Source organism: Phycodurus eques, chromosome 14, assembly GCF_024500275.1.
Source record: "Phycodurus eques isolate BA_2022a chromosome 14, UOR_Pequ_1.1, whole genome shotgun sequence".
Lineage (NCBI taxonomy): Eukaryota > Metazoa > Chordata > Actinopteri > Syngnathiformes > Syngnathidae > Phycodurus > Phycodurus eques.
The window spans coordinates 2,425,918-2,449,315 of record NC_084538.1 but is presented as its reverse complement, the minus strand read 5'-3'; the positions used below and the strand labels follow the sequence as shown (position 1 = coordinate 2,449,315).

General features: G+C 43.3%; 1 protein-coding gene across 1 annotated transcript; it reads right to left on the bottom strand.

Moving 5' to 3' along the window:
- Positions 1-1,247: 1,247 nt before the first annotated feature.
- On the bottom strand, positions 1,248-22,970 carry rps6ka5 (ribosomal protein S6 kinase, polypeptide 5). The gene is made up of 17 exons (XM_061696302.1): positions 22,683-22,970; positions 19,954-20,025; positions 19,656-19,874; positions 18,288-18,403; positions 18,113-18,214; positions 17,746-17,829; positions 17,532-17,635; positions 17,295-17,445; positions 15,750-15,911; positions 13,223-13,348; positions 11,935-12,068; positions 11,755-11,848; positions 10,306-10,476; positions 9,993-10,184; positions 9,462-9,621; positions 8,725-8,888; positions 1,248-7,311 (listed from the first exon to the last, which is right to left on the bottom strand). Exons 1-17 carry the CDS (start codon positions 22,750-22,752, stop codon positions 7,006-7,008), a joined length of 2,427 nt encoding a protein of 808 aa, XP_061552286.1. The 5' UTR covers positions 22,753-22,970; the 3' UTR covers positions 1,248-7,005.
- Between the last annotated feature and the right edge of the window lie 428 nt (positions 22,971-23,398).

Below are 23,398 nucleotides of genomic sequence, written 5' to 3'. Positions count from 1 at the left end.
GTGCTAAAAATAGCTTGAGAACAAATCTACTAATGCTCTTGAACGCTCAAAATGTCAGACAACTTGTGTTGTAAAATTTCCCCATTCTGCAGAAGCCGTGCGGCATAATTGACACCTATATTGAAAGTCTGGATGTTTTTTTTTTTTGGACAATGAAAGAAAATAGTGAGGTTAGACACATTTGAGTAGGCTTGTTTTGATCGCTGTAATGGTTCGTTGCAGAAGCATATGAGCCGCGAAGCTAATCAGTATTCATCTCAAAGATATGCTATTTTCTTTATTTCTTTCTGCACTTTTTTTTTTTTTAAATGACCAAAATGGAGTTAGCCCACTCTAGTTGTCAATGGCTGAAATGTGCAAATAAGTCTAATTATACACCCCGATTAAACCGTAAGCGTCTTCAATTAACCGTAAGTGTCTTCAATTAACCTAGCATCCATGTTTTTGGAATGTGGGAGGAAAGCGGAGTACCCGGAGAAAACCCACGCAGGCACGAGGAAAACATTCAAATGCCACACAGGCGGGGCCGGGAATCGAACCCCGGTCCTCAGAACCGTGAGGCAGATGTGCTGGCCAGTCGCCCACCGTTCCCGCCTATAACGACAATAGTGGGTAAAATTGAATGCAATAAAGATAATAGCTTTATTTGTAAACCTATATACACAAATATTTGAAAAATACAATTAGTTACATAATCAGTAAAGATGTTTTTTGAGATAAAGAACGCCCTCTTCTGTCCACTTTAAGGTCTACAGAAGTGCGCCCCCCCCCCCAAAAGAAATAAGCATTTAAAATGTGTACTATTATGTATGCTAAATATTTGCCTATAAATAAGAAATGTAATATTTCTCCACCCAAAAGTTTCAGATCCTTTTTTGTACATTTTGATGTTGTTTGCTTTATAAGTTAACTCAGCTACTCTTATCACATTTATGAGCTTTTAATCAAATTGTTTTTCTGTGCTATTGGTGGCAATATTTTATTGTTGTTGTTGCTTTTTTTTTGGCACAAGTCCAAAAGATAATTGCCCAAAAATAATCAAATATTATTTCTAATCATTTATTGTGGTAAAATAAATATTCAAACAATTTTTGGGTCTGTGAATTAGAGCAGCAAAATTGTAATGGATGGCGCATTCAAACGTAAATTGATCCATTTGAGCTTCTTTTTTATTTTTACATTTTTAGATTTTGCAGCAATTTTATCCGTGTGAAAATAACTTCATATAAAAAGACGTACAGTAGAAGTTAGTAAACACTAAGGAACATTTTATTGTGACGTGACAAACAAATAGTTCCCAGGGACCTTAAAGGTCTAAAATAAAGAGAAATATATTTGCACATCACACAATGGTCGGGAGCGGTGGGGCAAGAAAACAACTGCAGACAACAAACTGATCAGTCAACAATTATTACAGTAGTTTTGTTACTTTTTTTTTAACAAAAAAAAAACATACAGTCGCTTTGGGAGGATGTTTGGGACTTAAATAGCGTGATATCCTTTTGCATGTGCTTTGCTGCCATCTGGCGGCCGCTCACTAAAACTAAACAAAAACAACACGCCTGGGTACGTGTTAAACTAAACTAAACTAAAACAACACGCCTGGGTACAGTTTTATCTTTAAAACAGGGTAACCCCCCCCCAAAAAAAATACAAATGACGAAATGAGCAAATCAACGACAATTTAGTTTAAGGACATCTAATGTACTTCCTCAAACTCGGCTAAAGGCCTCAAACGATTCACAGTGGACGACAAGTTCAATAAAGAAAGAAGCAAAAACTCTTTGCAGAGGTTCTTGTTGATGCAAATTAACAGATAAACTTTTAAAAAAAACAACAGAGTGCAAAGTGTGGCATCTCAAAGGGATTTACTGCTACAGTACATTTTGTTTCCACTTGGGAATCGACGTGGGAAAGGGAACAAAATGGGAAATGGAGCAGCTGCGAGTCTCGAGGAACTTAGTAGGATTTTGACAAAATGTTTACAAAATCTTAATAAGTTACGCAATTTTGGGAAATACTTGCAAAAGTCTTTTTTTTTTTTAAGTGACGCTAAAATACGTTCATTTGGAGGAGAAATCAAGTACAGTACAATTTTTTGTTTAATATTTCTTCATTGTATTGTATTTTTTTCCTTCAAACCATTTCATGTAACGTATGTCAAGTACTTTTCAGTTTAACCAAAATATTTTTTAAAATGAATATAAATGTTGAAATGTGTGATGATAACTTTTGTTTTTGTAGTTTCCAGTTTCCTGCTAAATTGTTTCACGTCGAGACAGTTCAAGGTGTTATTTATAGACGTGACGCCCCCCCCCCCTCCCCCCGTCCCCCCGGGAGCGGGCGCTGCTGGGAAGAAAAGCCGCCACATGCTGACAGGTGCCCTACTTGCGGCGGGCGGGCGAGTGAAATGTTTGTGATTTTCACAGCTTTTTGGAAAAGAAATCTAAATGGCACGCTATGGATCGAGGGCAAATTGTCCTTTTCATGAAGCTTTTTATTTCTTTTTTTCTTTTTTTGCAAGTCCAGAGCTGGCCAAAACGGGAAAATGGGACGCGTCTCAGCTTGATTCGAGGTGTACAAGGTCTTGGGCCACCACGAGCTTTCAAATTAGGTGAGGATCTGGATTAAAGGCGCAGATCCGTATTGTGGGAGTCATAATGGTACCGCTCGTACGTTCAAGACCAGCTAAGAAACATGACGCAGCGTGGTTTGTTACCTAGCCCACCACTGCAGCTCCAAAGTTGAAGGTGATCCAAATTAGAAATGGAGCACATTACGCACATTATTTGGTTGGTCGGTTTGGTATGCGCAAATCTGTCCAGGCTGCTCCGTGCAATATGGCATCCATAATTTAAGTTTCCTACAACAATATTTATGAAGACAAACAATCAGATTTAGCCAATTTTGCATCACAGGTTCTTGCGGTTCCACTTTTTGTGTGATGGTCAAGAATTTTGAAAATGTCACTTAAAACACTGCCTGGATAATTAATAATATTTTATAACGCTTAAGCCGGTCAGTTGTTTATTTTTACATCTCCACACTAGATGATTTTTTTTGGGATTAAAAAGACATAATTCAAAGATTTTAAAGGTTTGGAACTGATTCATCTTGGTCTAATTTTTTCATCATAAAAAACTGCCATTTGAACAGTTTGTGTGTAGACTTTATATCCACTGAAAGTGTTTTAAAAAATGAGAGTATCAATGTATCACTGAGTCAAAAAACAGCATGAGATAAACTAATAGAAAAACGGTGATTGGTGACCCCCCCCCCGACATCCAATCATCTGTGGGCCTTTGATTTTTCTGCATAATTTCATGTTTGTCGTAAACGGGTTAGAAATCGAGATGCGAATCGAATCTTAACTTTGGTCTACCGTCACTCTCGACCAACTTCCTGCAGAAACAATTAGTCTGCTTGGCATGGAGTCTGAAAAATATTTTGGAAAATCACAACAATTAGTCCATCCAGGAAATGTCGAGAAATGTCCTCATGTGGAATAAATGTGGGCGCTCATTCAGGCTACTTCAAGGACTACATCAAAGGAGCTGGGTTGAAGGGTGGAGGGGCTCATTTGAACCGAGCTTCTGGACTGGCTCTTTCTGGGGACGCGCTGCTGGACGGATGGAATGATGTAAAAGGCTGATGTTTTCTTTTGAACAAATACAAGTGGTGCACATCATCTAATAGAGCCTGGCTCCCAGAGGGGACCGTGGGGAGATGGGGGGTGCTCAATGTAGGACACTCTTCCTCTTTGCGCCACTTGAGCTATTAATACACCCAAACAAAAGGATGGAGGGTGGGGGGGAGGGGTACTAAGTTAGACGAGAGCTTCGTAGCGCTGCTGCTTCAAGGATCCCACAGTTCCCACTTTTCCCGTTCCCTTTGTGGACGACGGACCCGGTGCAAGTGCGCACTTTGGTTGGAGTCGCGCGAAAAGATCAGCGAGGCTCGACGGCGGGACAAAAGCGAGGCCGAAAAAGAAAAAAAAAACAAACAAAAAAAACGCATAAAAGGGGAAATGCATAGTTCAAAGCAAAGAGAGAAAGATTGGCGCAGTGGGACAAAACAAACACCGGTTTTGCATAAATTGCACGAGAGAGATTGCGGAGCAGCTCCCTCGAGGTTATTATCAGCGGTCGTATCGCGCTTTGGTTTTCCGACTGAGTGCATCCGAATGGAAGATGGGGGCGGAGGAGGGGGGGGGGGGGGCGCTCCCACCAAAACAAAATATAGCAGGGGAACACGCGCACGTCCACGGAACACAAGCGGCGACGAGACGGACCCGATGGCCGGAGTGCGGGTCGCATGCATCGCTTCTGAAACACTCAAATTCGTGATTTGGCGTCAGTGCGCAAGCATCTGCCTCTGAGAAACCCAAGCCGTCGCAAACGAGAACTGAGCATGTGCGAGAACTGATACGACTCGGAGAATAGTTTGCGGGTCGACTAAAATCACCCAAACATTCTTCACCCGTATCTTACACACAGCACAGCAGCGAGCTGGAAAACAGCCAGTGTGAAACGGGTTGGTGGTTAATGGTCCCAGAACGGATCCAGAAAAAAAATTCAGTACGGTTCTGGTGAGAAAACGTTTGAGCGAGCTTGAAACTGACCAATCGACTTTGACTTGATGGTGATTTAAACAGATGACTTAACGTAAATTTGTTTTCGGTTTAGCGTGCCGTCTTATCAACGAATTGTCACCAGATTCAAACCGGACCAGGTGGGAAACCCTGCAAAACCCATCAACATTTTCACACCACGAACAACTCTGAAGGAGGTGGATAGCTTTTTTTCCCATCAGTCTTCATGCTAAGCTATCTGGCTCAAGCTTGCCGTACAGTGGAACCTCAATTTAACAGACCGCGATTTAATGGACTTCAAATTTAACAGACAGAAAATAATGTCCAGTTGGGACTAAAAACACACCCCTTTCGTGCATCCATGAGGTAAGCGTGGATAAACCTTTTTATATTTATTTTCAATACTTTTGTACTGTACTGGTGTTTTTAAGCCACGGAAAAAGCAGCTCAATTTAATGATTTTTTTTTTTAACAGATGACCTCTCTCCCCATTAGTCCGTTAAATCGAGGTTCCGCTGTATTAGGCGGAAAAGGTTGGCGCGCAATCAATTTCCACATCAAACTGGTGTAAAATAGCTGATATTGTAAGTGCTTATATCGTGCATTAAAATTCACATTTAAAATTCTATTTTTCAGTAGACAACTGATGCCTCGCGGCGGTACCTCGCTCACGCTCATGTGACATGCTACATTTCGAAGAATCGGTGCAGATGTCCCGACTTTCTCAATTTTAAAAATAAATAAATACATTTAAAATAAAATTTAAAAAAAAACACTGCCACCTTTTGATATGGAGTTCGAAAGTGTAGAGAACCAGCTTGTTTTAAAGTCCCTATGCACGACCAATTCGCAATCTTTATGGCACAATTATTATTTAAATCAGCACAAAAAGAAGTGAACGGACTGTTTGAGTCGTCTGCTTTGTGACTTTTAGCACACGTCAACTGCCTTGAGATGGTGTGACACATCAACGCTTTAGTACGGAGCCCCAGGCATGACGTGGAAAAATGTTCCTTATGGCCACAATAACAGATATAACGTGCACACAAAATGATCATTCGTGGCCACAAAATACTAAATTGTGCCCACAATATGCTAATCTATGGCCACAGAATAGGTATAATATGCGTGCAAAATATTAATTTGTGGTTGAAATATCATTGCAGTTGACATTTTGGACATATTGGAAAGCAAATGGAATGCACCTTCGCTAGAAACTGCAATAGCCAATGTCCTCGACCTTACTGTTTCTCGAAAAGGTGCGCTTAATTTGCTTACCCAATGGTCCAGGAATTAAATTAATCATTTAGATTTTTAACTTTGGCCACAAATTTGTATTCTGTGCGCAGATTACAGGCAATGTACATGTTGTGGCCACAAATTAGTATTTTGTAGCCACAATTAAAATCTTTTTGGAAAAATCCACGTCCAGTCTGAGGATGCGTACCTTTGTAGTGAATGGACAAAGATAGTGCCCGATTCGGCTGATTTTAAGTGCAGCTTTTGGGATCCGGCGACACCGTTTTGACAATCACGTGAATGACGCGAACCTTACTCTCAAGAGGCCTTAGTTCGCCAGTTAGCGTTGACGCGCTCTATAAAAAGGAATCCGCCACAGACTACAAACTCATCTTGGAAAAATCTTTTCGAGCTTAGACGCACGCACACAAAATAGCTTTCTTTTAAAGACTCACCGTATTCACACGCTCTTTCCTCTGAGCCGTAAATAAGTTAACAATACATCTCATCATTAATACTCTGGCGTACAAATGGCGTATAAATACCGTGCTCCGTCTCGCAGAAGACGGCGGAAGTGGCCCGACGACGCGGCCGAGCGTTCGTATTTCCTCTCTCGCAGTAAACACTTCCCTTTGGACCTGGGGAGGCAAGGACCGACACGCAAGACGGGGATGGAGGTGGTTAGAAGCTGCAAATGTCGGGAGCTGGGGCAGGAGGGCAGCCCTTGCGGGGTTTTACCCCCATGACAACTCCTTCTTGGTCCAGGCCCAGATTCACACAGTGAATGTGTTTCTGTGTGTGTGTTTGTGTTTTTTGGTGTGCGCTCATGTTTTTGTGTATGTCTGTGTGTTTGAGTATGTTTGTTTCTATGTGTGTTTCTGTTTCTATTTGATTTTGTGTTTTTTTCCATGTGTCTGTGTTTGTGTCTATGCTCGTTCTTCTGTCTGTTTGTGTGTGTGTTTCTATGTGTGCGTGTCTCAGTGTTTCAGTATACTGTATTTCAGTTTTTTGTGTGTGTTTTTGTGTGTTTCAGTGAGTGTGTGTGTGTGTGTGTGTTGGCCCGGGATTTAGAGCGCGACGAGCTATTGCTAGCGGAGGTTTGCTTGATATTGAGGTTGCCGCTCCTTGCTGCATGCTTGCCATGCAAAAACCAAAAGGAGGAGAAAAGACGGTCGTTACTTCCCGTCGGAAAAGCGAAAGGCGGGAGGCGCCGGCCACTGCTGCTCTGAGTCCGTTCCGACGGGCGTGCCCGCGGGCGTGGTGCCCGGCGTGCCGTCGGCGGGCCGCTGGGCGCCGTCGCCTCCCTCGGCAAAGTTCTTCTCTCTGGACTGCGACGATGAGGACGAGGAGTGGGTGCTCTCGCCGGAGCTGCTGCGCGTCTCCGTGCTGGTGCTGGTTTTCTTCATCTTCCGCCGCTTAGCCAGCGGCGCCTTGTCCACCGTCTGTAGGTGGAAACCTTCCCGCTTGCATTTGTTGAACGCCTGCAGTGCGAGAAGGAGGTTCAAGTTCTTTCCCTTGTTAAAACGTAAATGGTTACCACTGACAATCTCAGTTTTAAATTATATTTTACGAATTGTTGGTTGCAACAATATACGTAAAAATGAAATACTGTATCAATTCCACTTATATAAGAGGTGTTTATTCAGGCTATGGTTTTTATTGGGGGGGGGGTTATCATTTTTTTATTTTTTTTTCTAATGAGAAACAGTATTTAAAATAATACTGTTGCCTGCCCAACCCCACAAATTATATTATTATTATATTATATATTATTATTATATTTTTAAAAATTAATATAAATATAGTTTTTAATATTTAAAAAATATATATATTTCAATGGGAAAAAGAAACAACAATTGCGGATATTTTTCCAATTAAACATAACATTTGAAGATATATGCTTTTAGAGGACAGCACCGATAATACTATAATAGTTCTATATATACTCGCACTTATAATAGTACGTATATATGAGTAAATTGAGCATCATCATTTCAATATAGAATATATACTTTTCGTGATACTTGTTTGGTGGTGTGCCATGAGGTTTTTCCAATGTAAAATATGCATCATGGCTGAGTAAAGTTTGGGAAACACTGATACAATATATCGTTCTATAATATATTTGTCACACACTAAAGGGAATAACTTTCTTTGTAGTTCAGCTGTACAGATGTCACCACTGCTCTGCAGGTGGTGTGTGTGTGTGTGCGCTCACGACATCTATCGTGACAAAATGCGGTACGACAAGTTATAATAAATGTAAGTGCAGTTGTTTTCGTCGTCTATTTGAGGTGCAGCAAATTTGTTCATGTGGATAACGCAACGGGCCATCAATTGAGGCACGGTATCAATTAGAATGGAGGAAATACCGATTGAAAGTGATACATCTTCTAGTTTTTGCCGTTGCAATGTTATATGAATGTCCCCGATGGTGTAGTGGTGCACTCGCCTGACTTTGGTGCGGGCAGCGTGGGATCAGTTCCCACTCGGTGACGGTGTGAATGTGAGTGCGAATGGTTGTCCGTGTCTATATGTGCCCTGCGACTGACCGGCGACCAGTTCTGGGTGTAGTCCGCCTTTCGCCCGAAGTCAGCTGGGATAGGCTCCAGCGCCTCGCGACCCTAACCGGGATAAGCGGTGTTGACAATGGATGGATGGATGGATGCAATGTTATATGAAAGCAACCAGGTCAGCAAGAAAGTTGGCAGTGTGTGACAGTTGACAGTCAGACTGTAATGTGCATTACTGCCATCTGCAGGACTGGAGCGAGTGTCACAGTTTCATGATGGAGGCCTGCACTCTACTCCGTGTCATTATAGTTTGTCTTGTATTAACGACTGGTTCTAGGAGTAAATCACGACTGTGAGACACGAGGCGTCAAGCAAGCTCACGTTAAAGGTAGCTTTGACGTAAGTGTGGACCGACGCGGTGGATGAGCCCAGGACGTCCGGCGTCATGAGCGGGTTGGAAGACAGCTGGCTGTCGTCCTGGAGCCAAGCATTGTAGCGGAGGCCGCACATCTTGATCCGCTTGCTCGGGTCCACGGTCAGCAGCTCTGCGGGACCACAGACAGTTATTCGAGGGCACCAGTCAGGGGCACAAGGAACCAGTTGGATGTTGCACCTAAAACCGTCCAAAGTAGAAGAGAAGAGACGCAAATGACGGATTTTCTTTCCGACTGCAAATCTGTTGGGACACATCTGAATTGTCCTATGCGTTTAGCTGTTCAGCGGTGTCTCATAAAATAAGTGGCTATTTTTCAAGGCGGGTTGGCAGGCGGTCGAATTCACCTTACTGATGAGATGGGATCATTTGTCAAGTCTGAAAGTGGCTCGAGGTTTCAAGAGAGGACATGGAGGCAAAAGCGAGAGTATTCAGTGGACAAGGAATAACGTTATATTAACGCCAAACCAGAATAACGTTATATTCACGCAAAGCCGCATAATTTAAGAGATTTTAATGTCACTTTTTCCTAATCTTTGGCGATTTTCCCCAAAACACAGAGCCAGCCACTGGCAGGACATAGTCACGGGACTCAGACAGACAGAGGAAGGCATGCTTTGGCACATACGCCAGATGCATTGTGGCCGTCCAACGCAACTACTGGCTGGAAAAACTTAGCTCTCACCTTGGATGAGATCTTTGGCCTGCTGCGACACATTTCTCCAGGCCTCGCCTTCAAAGGAGAAGTCTCCCTGTTTGATTTTCTTCATGATCTCCTCGGCGCTGGTGTGGGTCAGGCTCTGCTCCTGACACTGGAAAGGAACCTGGCCAGACAGCATGGTGTACTGCCAATGACATCATATAAAAAAAAAATTAAAAAAAAAACTCATTAAGACAATGGGAACATAACAGTTTTTTTTAGATCCATACAATTTTAACCGAGCATGTCCTAAAAAAGCTGCAAGCCAAAGCTGAGCTATGCACCGCATGCTTCTATCCACTCTCATTCAACTTGGTAAGAAAGGTCAGTGGAGGATGTTTTCTCCCTTCCATTTGCCTCCAGGTAAGTGAGCGTACACTGTTTCAAAGGCTTTTTCACTACTCGTCACATTCACATGCACATCCACGTTACGTCCCACACAATATGGAACATTACGGGACACTATGGGACAAATGACGGCAGGGTCTTTATTATTTTGCTCGAACCTCCACTCACCAGAATGACGCCCAGACTCCACAGATCGCATGATTCATCGTAGCCGTCATACTTGAGAATCTCGGGCGCGGCGTACTGCAAAGTGAAGCAGGGCGTCTTCAGCAGCTGATTGTCCGGCGGCTTGAGGCGGGCGAACCCAAAGTCGATGATTTTGATCTCGGAGCTCTCGCTCTCATCGGTGAAGAGCAGGTTCTACAGAGTGGTTACACACACACACACACACACACACACACACACACACACAGGGAAATTTTTTTTGCTCTTTTGATTGTTTGAAAAACGCCAAGTCGTGTATGCCGAGCACGGCGACTACCTCCGGTTTCAGATCCCGATGCACCACGCCTACGTCGTGCATGTGGCTGACCGCCGACACCAGCTTGCGCATGATGCGACTGGCCTCGGTCTCGCTGAAGTGCTGCTTCCGGCGGATGCGCTCCAGCAGCTCTCCTCCGCCGAGCAGCTCCAGGACCAGATATGTGTGGAGCTGTGACAAAAAAAAGCACCTATTGGTTCTCTTATGCTTATTTTCGTTTCTATTTCTGTAACACGCTACGATGCCGCCCAAACACCCCGTTTCTAGCAGTAGTAGCTAATGTTGGTGATAAACCTCTCAAGATGATGCAGAGAAAGGAGTGGCTCGCTACTGGCAGGGTTGCAAGTTAACAGCGGATCAGCTGGTAACGGCTTGCTGCTCAACCTAAGTTATAGTAAGTGTTCAACTAAACGGTCATTTGAGATATACACAGTGGATATAAAAACTCAACACACCCCTGTTCAAATACCAGATTTGTGCTATAAGACGTGATGACAAAAATGTCAGGAAAAGCCAATTAGAACATCTGAACTTTATTTGGGGGTTAATCAGAGGCACATTAAAAAGTGTCAGATACGTGCTGACTTCCATTTATCATGAGTTTGATTGTGATTCGTTAATCCTGAACACAGCCACATCCCCAGATATAATAGGGTGTGCACACTTAAGCCATCGCATTATCTCAGTTGTTTATTACTACTTTTCATTTCGAAAACGTTTTTTTTTTTTTTTTTTTTCCCCCAAATGATTTTTATAGGTTATAGGTCACATTAATGGTAGAAAAAGTTTTTAAATAATTTACCTGGGTCTCATTGTTTTGATATCACAAAAACAACTGGCATTTGAATTAGGGACATTTGAAAAAAATGAGAGTATCTATGGACCACTGAGTGAAAAACATCATAAAACAGCTAATAGGAAAGCAGTAATTGGTATTTTTGCCAGTTATGAAGCGGTGACATACACGCCAGCGTTCTTGCTCTTCTGGTGATTTTGTTCGAAATTAAAACATTTGTGGGACAAATATTTTTAAGGCCAATGCTGTTAAATAAGTTTGAAATTATACTTGTTTTGGGATCATATACTGTACACAATGTACAGTATTTAAGGTTTAAACTATTAATACGGGCAATTTGCCCAAAATTTCAGAGGCGTGTCTACGATTGACAGAAAGCGGAGGTTCACTGTATTTACGTAAATGTGTCAAAAACAGCAGAGGTTAGTTTGTGCAGACTTTGTCAGGGTGCCCTTTGAAAGACAATCTGTGAGCGTATCTAGGCCTGCTTTATGGGACAGCGCACGAAGAGAGATCGTCACTGCATCTCTCGGGCTTTCAGCACCCTCGTTAATCAGGCCTTTTACACGAAATAGCGACACGGGCTCCGCGCAACCCGAGCAGAATTTAGAAGTACAGAAACAACAGTGGCGGCAAGCAGGTTTGGGGCACACCTGGTCGTGGAAAATTTCGTGCAACTTGACAATGTTTGGGTGGCCGTCGCAGAGCTTCAGAGCGGCAATTTCTCGCTGAGTCTGTGCCTCCATTCTGAAAGCAAAAGACAAACAGGAAGCGGTCACGACAACATTTATTGTCAGGAAGAGTAAACGGTGTGTCTCTGATGAACTTTGTACCGCTTGCTGACTATCTTGACGGCATATTTCTGCCCCGTTTTCTTGTGCGTGCAGCGCCTGCAGATGGAGAAGCTCCCCTCGCCCAGAGCGCTGTCCTTCAAGTCCATCTCGTAACTCGCGTAGAAAGGCGAGTCCTGCCGGAAGCCAAAACAGACAGACTTTAAATATAATAAAATGTGATTCTGGACATGTGATTTATTTTATTTTTTTCAATCTTTTAGTCCTGCCTTACACACACATTTGCTAGCTATTTCTAAACTATATTACAATGCAATACAATGATCTGGAGAAGTTTAGGGAAAAACTTCCTGCCAGGCATTTGTATCTGTTGTATTTATTTTATGTACAGTATATCGTCACTGTCGGGCGGAAATCATCTACGTCCAAATTTGGTCAATTTAATATTTTTTCAAACCCCACGTGGGTCTGTTATTTTTGTAAAATTATTTACCAATTTCAAGTGTTGAAAAGGGCCTCCTCTCTTTGACGATGCCATGTATATGGCTTTTTTTCCCCTGAAAAGTGATGGTTTTGGAGAGGCAAGGCTTCCGCACGACGCCAGCAATAAATATTCTTTAATTGAATTAACTATCATCACGGTCATAAAAATGTTGGGTGCAACAATTGTGGTTGTGGTTGGCCTTTTAGGGAAATGAGCCATATTTGGTCACAATTAACGCCTTCATTCAAAGGCAAACATCGTGACTTCTACCAGCCAATCAGCAGCAAGCAAAGGTATGGGTTGTAATGAAAAAGATAAGATTCAATACAAAAAAAAACATTATATCATAATGAAATATAATTATTGCAATGAAAATAATATAATAAAATTTTTTTGGGGGGGAAATAAGTTACTAAAATAAAAATGAATTTTAATGTACTACAATTACTACAATATTACAATTTAATTGAGGGATTATAATAATTTCAACAAAACAAAATGATATTAAATGTCCAATTCAAAGGGCTAAGAGCGGAACTGATTTTTTTCTGCAGGTGAATTTCTAATCTGCTCCAACACTCACTGCCATTAAGCTAAAAATAATGACGCTCCGATGAAACTGACACTGACTATTAATAATAACATCCCGTTTGCGCCTCGCATAACAGCAGGAACGCCAACGAGAAAACTTCAACTTAATAAGTGAACTCCGAGCGCCTCTAAAGGAACAAACAGAGGCATCGTAAATAAAACGAGCAGATAAATAGGTGGCGATAGGTGGAGAGGGAGTGAAGAGTCTGTAAGTGTGCGCTCACAGCAATGCGCCTGACGATCGTCCGTCCGTACCTTCATCATTGCGCTCCGGGCCACCGCGACCGAGCCGGGCCGCTCGGAGCCGCCGCACAGCTGCACGGGGTCGTCCATCACCGCGTTCCTCTTGAACAGGATGGAGGGGGCCATGAAAGAGTAGCCCTAGAAAAACACACAAACGTGACAGAGAGAGGGTTAGCATCGCGTGAGTACTTGTCAAAAACCTTTATCAACCGTAGAGAATATGTTTGAAGTCATGTTTATCACTTTTCTAACTGGTAAAGAGACAATAACCACTGCATTAGAGGTGCAACAATCAATTAATCGACAACCAATTGATTTAACAATTAATTGACGACTATTTCGATAATCCATTAATTGTTTAGAAACCTTGTTTAACGTGAATTATTTCAGCCTCTCAACAGTAAATAGTCTCCAATTTCTGTCGTCCTCCATGAACGCAAACTGATTATATTTGTGTTTAATAAAAAAAACATGGCACTTACAAACATCTTCTTTTACTTTGCAAAACAATAATCAACATTTATGCCTGTTTTCTGATGGATTTTAAGGACAAAACCAGTACCTCAATCATAATCAATTAATGTTTGTGCATTTTCTGCACTGTCAAATTGAAATAATGTCCTGTTTTTGAAGAAAGGGATGGAAGTTTAAAAATATATTTTTTAATCCAATTCTCCCAATGAATTGAAACAAAGATTAATCGATTATCAAAATAATCCCTACACTGTATAACATAAAACTAAAAAGTATGCAATGTTCAGTATGTAAATGTGACTCAAGCCTCAAGAGATTTGATGAGCTCACACATTAAATTTTGGTTGATTTTTTTTAGGCATATTTTTCCAGACAATGTCCAAATCCTACAGCTTCAAAGGTTTCCACTCTGTGCTTCCACTCTATGATATTTTGGTACATCTTTCCCTGGAAATATAATTGCCGGTCTAATAATCACACCAATTCTGCACGGAAATTGTCCAGCTGTTCCTTTTTTTGTTTTTTTGTTTGTTTTCTCTTCATTGTGAAGAGACGGCTGTTTAATTCCAACTGCGGGGATTCCGGAGCCCCAAGCATTGGCATAAATCTGACACACACACACACACACACACACACACACACGCACACTCACACGCACGGACACACACACACACACACAGCTGTGGCGTGTATGAGTGACAGCCGCGGATGGACGGAAGGATAGTTGCATAAATGAATGAGATGCCCCAAATTGCCAGGCTTGAAAATGTGATTGCTGTCAAAATTACAGCCCGGCACTCTTAATGCAATTTTAATTCTGTTTTGTTAAGCACCGTCGGCGGGGCGCAGGGAACACATGGTAAGGCCCCTCCCCTCCCCGGGCAGCAGAGTGCGATAAACGGGCAATCAAAGACGGGAGGCGTAACCGCGGCAGACGTGCCGACGCTCCACGAGTGTCATCTTTTATTCCGCCAGAGAAGCCGAGCTAATGCGTCTATTGATCGCGCCCCGGCTCGAGCATCCAGAAGGCAATCGAGAGTCGAAATTCCAACACCCATACATCAGCCGGCGGTGTGGAGTTATGGTCCATATTATGGTTCAAAGCAAAACTATCAAAAATAGTTATTCGCATCTGTGACTTCAATGGGGCAGACCGCGTGCGGCTGCAATTACGCCGATGAAAGGCTCATTGAGGCGGCGTGAATGGCGACGGGCGCGCACACAGACGCGTGTTGACTTACAGCAACCTTTTGAGGACATTCACAACTTCACGCGATTACTTGGATTGCGGCGAAGCGCCTCAAATATAGTCGCTGGGCGAACGTGCAATGGGAATCAACATTCCACATCAGACAAACAAATAGAGTATTAAAGGAGAGGTGCGCGGTGACCGACTTTTGGTGTCATGAGGTGACAATGGGACACGGACGACATGGGCTGTCATCCATACGCACCTGATGTTTTCTTGTCAATGTGAACAATGCAATTCCCATTTTTTCATATCCGACTCAGGCCTTTTTCAAATGTGGATACAAATCCTATATGTATTCGACGCGAGTGCAGTATGTGTCCGCCCGTGTCCCATTGTCAGCTAATGACACCAAAGGTTGGCTTTGTTGAGCCAGTGTTCGTATACAATTAAAAAAATGTCGCGGCACGCCACCAAAGAAAAACATTTTTAAAAGTATACAGAGTGGTACCTTAACTTCTAAGGGAATCGACTTGCGAGTTTATCGAGATACGAGCCATTGCTCAGCAAATCTTCTGCTTTGACTTGAGATACGAACGCTAGAGGCTAGTAGCAGACCCGACTCAGTTCACAACAAGCAGCAGTTTAGCAGTAAAAAAAGAGGCTTCAAGCTGTCATTCCAAATTGAAGTTTACTGTCAAACTAAACATCAAACAAAGACAACCACATGTTGTCTATATAAAACAACCGCATCACTTTAAATGTCCGTTAGCTTAATGTTAAGACACAATGTAGACAGACAATATAACAATACTCACAGGCATACAGTATATTCTTTAGCCTGTGCTAAAAACAACTAATATTAAATCATCCCACCTGGAAGATGCGGTCACAGTTCTGAGGCAGAGCAGCGGGCGAGTAGGTTGGATCCATCTCCGTGAACTCCTCTGCAAAGTTGCTGACATCCAGCTCGTCCCGGATGACCGGTGTGAACGGGGCGGGCACCTTTTTGGCCGCCAGGTCCTCCCAGTTGATCTTCTGCAGGTGGGGGAAGACAGCATCTCTACATAAGGAACTCCATCCGTGGATATCATGATGTATCCCACCTGATCTGAAGCCCCGACGATTTGCAATTCACCATTTGCGAACTCACCTACCTTGCGATTTTTTTCTGTGGACTCGAACTAACGACGACTTGCTGAATAATGCACCCGCGCCTGTCTACAAATTTTTGTGCTGTTTCTGTAATGCCACAAGATGCCGCCCAAATGACCTGCTCCTTCTAAGGCGCCATGTTAGCATTGGCCACCATGAAAGTTTCCAGCCGCGGCTCGACAGTGTGTGGCGGGTCTAAGACGATGTGTTAGCGGAGGAGTAGCAAGCCGACTTGATAACGAACAACAGCTTGATGGCAGAGCTTGCTAGAAGTTCAACAGGCCGGCGAGGCTCCTTCAACGCCAGAGAAAGCAGGGTGGTAAACCTCTCAAGATGCCGCTGAGACAGGTCCGGATCTCTACGTATTGACAGTGGTGGAAGTAACCAGCTGATCAGCTGCTAAGGGCTAGGTGCGTAATTTAAGGTACAGAGCCGAACACAACAAAATTAGAGTCACATTTAAAAACATGAGAGTACATTGAAGCCCCACCTATTTTTTTTAGCTATTTGCGTAGTTTTGTGCTTTTTCTTTAATACCCAAAAAAAACACAAGATGGCACCAAGGACCTGACTAATAGGAAAGTAGTAATTGGTGTCAAGGAAGTGAGATGAAGATGTTTGGGGAAGAGCCACATTTAGCCTGGGTTGTTAGTGGAAGTTACAGATAGTCTTTGCCGCATGTGCATGTACACACGCACTCCAGGTGCATTTTTTGAAATCAAATAATATGTTGGACATTTGTTTTTAAGGCCAAGAACTTCAATTGATATTCAAGTGTTTTGGGATCAAGGCTTGCGGTACATTTAGGGTTCAAACCAGGGGTCACCAACATGGCCCCCAGGACTACATGACTAAGCTGTGGGCCTGTTATAAAAATAGCTCACCGATGACGCGATCACTTGATAATAATAATATATGCAGATGGAAGTAAAGTGTTCCATATTGATAATTATCCATTTAATTGTCGATAATTGTTGTGAGACAAATTAGCAAAATCAATGTCTTCAAAAAGATAAATATTATTGTTAACATATAATTCAAGGTAATTTTATCAAATGTGTTATTTTGGAAATGTGAATCAAACCGGTAGCCCTTAATCAGTCCCCGAGAAGTAGCTCTCCTGTTCAGAAAGTTTGGAGACCCTTGGTTTAAACTATCGGGGCTAACATCGGGGCTCGGTTCACCACAATGTGAATTGATATTCGCAATACGGCAATAATATCATACGGCAAGTCATTCCTCGGTTCCACAGACGACAACTCAGACCTGGTAAAATGGATGCTTCTTGACATTCTCCACACCGTTTGGTCCCGAGCCGAGCCTCTTCTTGGGGTCTTTGGTGAGCAGTCGCTGGATGATGTCTTTGGCCAGTGGCGCCATGTCTTTGGGGAAAGGAGGATCTTTTTTTAGAATCCTCCTGGGGCACACAGAGCAAGACAGACGTTTCAGTGTACGACGCGCGCGGCCGACGAAATAAAAGCCAGCCGATAAGCGGAGACGTACCTGGCGATGTCCGTGTGCGAGTTCTCGTCGCCGTCTATGGTGAAGGGCGAGCCGCCGGTCAGGAGCTCGTACATCAGAACGCCCAGACTCCACCAGTCCACCGCCTGCGAGGGAACACACACACATAAACACACACACACGTTTGACACACGCGTTCTTGGCCCGTACGAGCGTCAGTGAGCATGAATCAAAGTCATAAAAGTAGCAAAGTCACCTTGTCGTGTCCGGACTCGCCTCCTTCCACGATCTCTGGAGCCATGTACTCGATAGTTCCGCACACGGAAAAGGCTCGATCCACCTGTTTCATTGGAAACAAACAGGCAGCAGCCTCAAATTAAAATTCAGCATTAAAGGCATTTTTTTTTCCCGACAGAGCTGCTGAAATCGTGTCACGAGGGAAATTGAGGTGCACACTGTTTGAATTTATTTTTACATCAATTGATTATTTTCCATGTATTTTATTATTAATTTTATTTTACTATAATTTGTTTTCCTTTTTCTTCTTTTTTTCCTCTAAAATATATTAAATTAAAGTTGACACTGGTTCACACTGTAATGTGAATCATAGTGTGGAGACAAACCTGATCAAATTCTTTACTGAGGCCAAAGTCTGTGAGAACGATGTGACCGTTGGAATCCAGCAAAATGTTTTCCAGCTTCAAGTCGCGGTACACAATCCCGAGCTGCAACAGGAAGAGGCTGTAAGTAATGATGACAAACGACGGTAGCGCACGACCAACATGCGACCGCCGCCACCTTGTTGAGATGCTCCAGCGCCAGCACGATCTCGCCGCTGTACAGCGCCACTTCCTGCTCCTTGAAGCGCACCCGCTGCACCAGGTGTGTGAAGAGCTCGCCGCCGTTGACGTAATCTGCCCAAAACAATCAGTCATAGTAATGCCATAGATTTATATAGCGCGTTTCAAGGAAACTAAAGACGCTTAACAATAACTCATGTGAGTCATTTAAATGTGGACTCAAGCGCGTTGAAGTGGGGGGGAAATTTGTAAAGTTGTACCACGGCCCCAAGCTTGGAGGGGGCCGAAGCTTTTGTTAAGTTTCGAAGATTGTTTTCATTTATTTAAATATGTCAGGGATAAAAAAAAAAAAAAAATGATGTGATAAATGTTAAGACAGAATAAATGTTGCAGCAGAAGGTTCAATACTAAGGTTGCTTTAATCAAATTAACACTCATATTGGAAAAATGTAAAACGGCTCTTTCTGCAATCCACCTGCAATAGGTTTGCTTTAAGGGTTGCTAACGTCACTCCGAGCGACGCTGCGTCACGTTCCCCGCACCGACAAAAATCAGGCTGTTAGAAGAGAAAGGAGAGACAGGAGAAAGAAGGGTAAAAGTAGTCAGGAAAATTCTTCTGGTGTGGTTGGTGCGGGATGGTGTGAGGGTGTGCGTGCGGGGAGGAGCAGCAAACGTTAGCCTCTGCTGCTGTTTGCTGTCACGTCTCTCGTCACGCTCTCCTTTGCTCTCAGAAAGAGTTTGTTCGACGCAGGAATACGACTGTTATTGCCACTGGGCTAGCTAAGCGACGAGGTACAATAAGTGCTCAATTAATAATAAAGAATCGCCAACTGAATTGTCGCACAATGCGCGAGCTTTGGCAACTAGATTTCTCAAGTGGCCGACCGTCAGTGACTGTGATTCAAAGTTTTAATCGTCAGTAAACGGTGACGCAAGATCGCAGATGTATCGGCTAATCAAAAATGCCTGAGCTTTCACACAAAAAAAAAATAAAAATAAAAAAAAAAAACTCCTGTAGCACGGCAGTCGATGGTGTGCGACAAAAAGTCGCCAACTGTACATTTTTTGCGAAGGTCCACGTCGGTGGTGTTCGGCCGGGTCGCTCCATGTGTGGCGGCAGTTAGTGGTGAGGGAGCAACAAAAAAAAAGCTAAATTAATCGTCTTCGTCACAACAGAAAAATGGCTGAAGAACGACTTAAGAACAATTCAAGATATAAACAGCCTTCTGAAACGTAACTTGTTTGCCAATAGAGTAGCGTCTTAATCACTCAGTGAAAAAGTAATAAAATGGCTGAAAGGAAAGTAATAGTAACAAACACAAACTAGGGTAAACGCGTGGACAAACGGACGAGCGCGCGCGCTCACCGAGAATGAGGTGCAGCTTGGTGTCGGTCTGGAAGGCGTAGTGGAGCGTGACCAGATACGGCGACTGGCGGATGTGCTCCAGCACCTGCCGCTCGCTGCGCGTGTGCTCCGCCGTCTTGGCCTTCTGCACGATGGTGGCCTTCTTCAGGACCTTCATGGCGTACAGCTTGCCGGCGTCGTGGCCGCTCACCTTCCTCACCAGGAACACCTTGCCGTACGCTGGCGGAGGAGTAGACAAGAGAACGTGGCAATGGATGACACAAAAGGGACGGCTTCGTCATTAACGACATGGACTTACCTCCAGTGCCGAGCACCTTCAAAAGCTCAAAGTTTTCTATTCCCACCCTCTCCACGTGGCCCGTCAGGTTGGCTGAGTGGCACATAAACACACACACAAAAACATTATAAGAGTATCACCATCAAAGTTATGGAAAAGTCTTATATGTAGTAGCTCTCGGTTTTCGACAGCAGCCATTTCGAGGACAATGAACCATATCTGTGACTTCTGCCAAAAGGGACTCTGTGACACCATATCGTTAGCCTGATAGGCATTTTTACTTATTCGTAAATATTAATGTGCTCGGTCGGTACAAGAGGATTTTCTTTATGTCATCTAGGTCACGGTAATCTCAACGTAAGGTTGTGCAGTATAAAGCAGTGAGCCTGCTGGGGCAGTCAGAGTGGTTGGAATGAATGAATGAATGCGTGGCTAACAAAAAGCAACAGCACATTGACAGCACCCCCTTAGGCGTCTTCCGACATTGTTGATCTGCAAAAATGTGCGCAACATTGGGAAAAAAGAAAAAGAAAAAAAGAAGAACAGAACAGAGATGTTACAGAAATTGCGTGCTTGTTCTTGACACCCACTGGAAAAACACACGAGAGGAGGAGGACGCCACATTAAACAGACGGGTCATTAGCATTCCGACTTTGAGGTCTTTAGTCCGATTCACGATGTCTCCGCACAGACGGATGAGCGTGCTCAGTGCGCGTCGTAGTGAACGCCTCATCACCCCCCCCGAGAGCCTTCAACTCGACGTGACAAGGCTAGGAGGCCGTTCACCGACAAACGACGTGGCCCATCCGACTGCGAGGTCAGGAGTGTGAGTTGCATAACGGCGTTGTCGTGCTCGCCCCGCCGAGGCCGAGTTTGATCTCTCTGTTTATTAATAGACCCACGGCGGAAGTGCACGACTGAATGCAACTTGGCGACTGCTCCTCCAAATTAAAAACAAAACCTCCTGTTAATTTTCCGCTGCTGATGCACACCGGGGGTCACCAAGCTTTTTGACACAGAGAGAGTTACTTTATTGGGTGCTGATTAATACTGTGGCCAATTTTTAAAAAGAAAAGAAAATATCACCAGACATTGCTTGAAACTTTATGTTTCCACAAGGTAGCTAACGTAACCATCGTTAATAGAACGTACTGTAATGCCCCCCCCGCAAGTGAGAGGGTAGACGTAGCGGCAAGTGCACTTGCAATCATTTTATTCAACAGAAGAAACACGAAATAAGCAATTTGTATGCTGTGATGAGTCAGTTGAGGTTTTCCAGATTTCCATATGAATGTAGAAATTTATGCCAATTTAAAATGATTTCTAGAGCGTAACAGAATTGTTTCACAAATGGTACATAAAAAGATCCACTTGACTGTCATTTTCACATGAATATATAAATGAAAAAGTGATTTATAACTGTTGAAAATGCAATTGCGTTTGTTAAGAAATTTCAGATTACTCATAGGATTTGCAACAAGATAGTCATCAATTCATTTGAATATTTTCTTAATGTACTTGTAATTTATCTGCACTGAAACAATGGGAAGATTTTGGATTAAACCATGAATAAACTGTTCAGGCCTACTTGAGATTTAATTGGGGTGAATGTGGCCCGTGTACTGAAATGTGTTTGACACCCCTGGGTTAGACAGTTAACAGTCAGCTGCTAACCTGGGCCTACCACAGTCAACTACACTCTTATTCGCTGATACACACATCACTCAAGAGGCCAGGCCTCGCCTTTTAAAGACACATACTCAAAGTCACAGATACTAAAGTGTAAAACATGATAATGGCGACCCCAAGTGAACAGAAATTAGACCTGCACCTCACATGCACTTTATACCACATACTGTATATAATTTAAATTATTAGATAGAAAATGTGTTATTGCGCACACAGGAAGTCTGCCAACCGGCTTTATGGCTTGGTCAAGTGCCATTCGGCATAAGGCGCATTATTATGATTTGTAAGGGGGTCATCAGCGGCATATGGTTTTTGACTATTTGCGTCACGGATCATGCTCTATCCTTGCAAAAATTATGAATTGTGAACAAAAACTTGTGTTATTATTGGCATCGTTGGGATCGCTAATATTTTATTATTTACATTTTGGGTGTCCTAGCCCCCCAAAAATTGTCGATTGGGGGGGATTATTATGAAGCCCCCCTCCTCCTACTCCTCAAACAGGCCTAGCGACGCCACTGGAACGACTTACAGTCATCTCTCTGTGAATAGATTTAAAAATGAATCAAATATTTTTTTCCCCCATTTTTAAAAATACACTTAATTAGCTACAACATAAAATATCACAGGACTCCTAATAATGTGAACGCCTATTTTATAACGTCTGCTTTTGCCGACGCAAGCCACAGTGTTCGTTCGCCTGGCTCGTGTTGGAGAGCGCTAATAGTTTTGAGGGAAGCGGGTGGGTGGGGACGCTAATAACACATTAGACTTGTTAAGACAAGCGTTGACGTTTTATTCCGGTCAAATGTCATGACGAGGAGCTCGCAAGGCTCACGTAGTTGTTTATTCGCCATTGCTTCGGAGTGAGTTGAAGGGTTTGGTAACGTAAAGTCCGCGAGAGGTAATGGTTAGTAGCGACGAGGAAGGCAGTCACTAAGCTAACCCCCGCCTCTTTTTGCTCCTTTAAGTAGCTTGAACGAACAGGACGACTCCCTTTTGACACATGTACGTTAACCCTCGCTGAAAACGTACTGCGCGTATAAACGCAGCTCTCTCACCGTTCTTCAGCTCGTGTTTCACCGTAAAGAGGTCCCCCTCTCTGGACGGTCCCTCCATCGGCGACGGCATCGTAATATCTTCGCGCTCCAGTTCCGGCGAGGCGAAGAGGCGCGATTGGCCGAAAAGCACAAAATATATATATTAAAAATAAATTCGCGGTGCTAACTTAAAGATTGTATCACACACGCCGGCACCGACATTTTGACGTGCCCGTAAGTTGCCAGATATGCGGGCAGAATGTTGCCACTCGGGTCGCCAACAAGAAGCCAGTCCAAGCTGGCAGGCAGGCAGGCAGGCAGGCGAGCAGACGCTGGAAACACTACTTTGCCTCTACCTTCGCAACGGGGCAGCCCCTCGTCGCTCATTGGCGTTGCTATGGGAGATCCCGCTCTCTGATAGGTAGTTTCAACAGTGACGGCTGACAAGTCCCGCCTCTGTCAGGACTGCTGCTCCTGCTGGAGCTGATGTGATGAAGTGGCTTAAAACAAAAATAAATGACATAAACATAAGATTAAATCAAATTCAATTCAATATGTAGCTACATTAAATCGATTAGTAAAAAGCTGGAAGAGTGGTTCATTCATGTTTTTAATTTACTATACTCATTGCAATTGAAACTCACACTACTGTATAATTGAACCAGCTCACACACATGCAAGGAGAGACGTCATCGTGAAGGAAATCGGACGTAATAAAATAGAAATAACAGTACAAT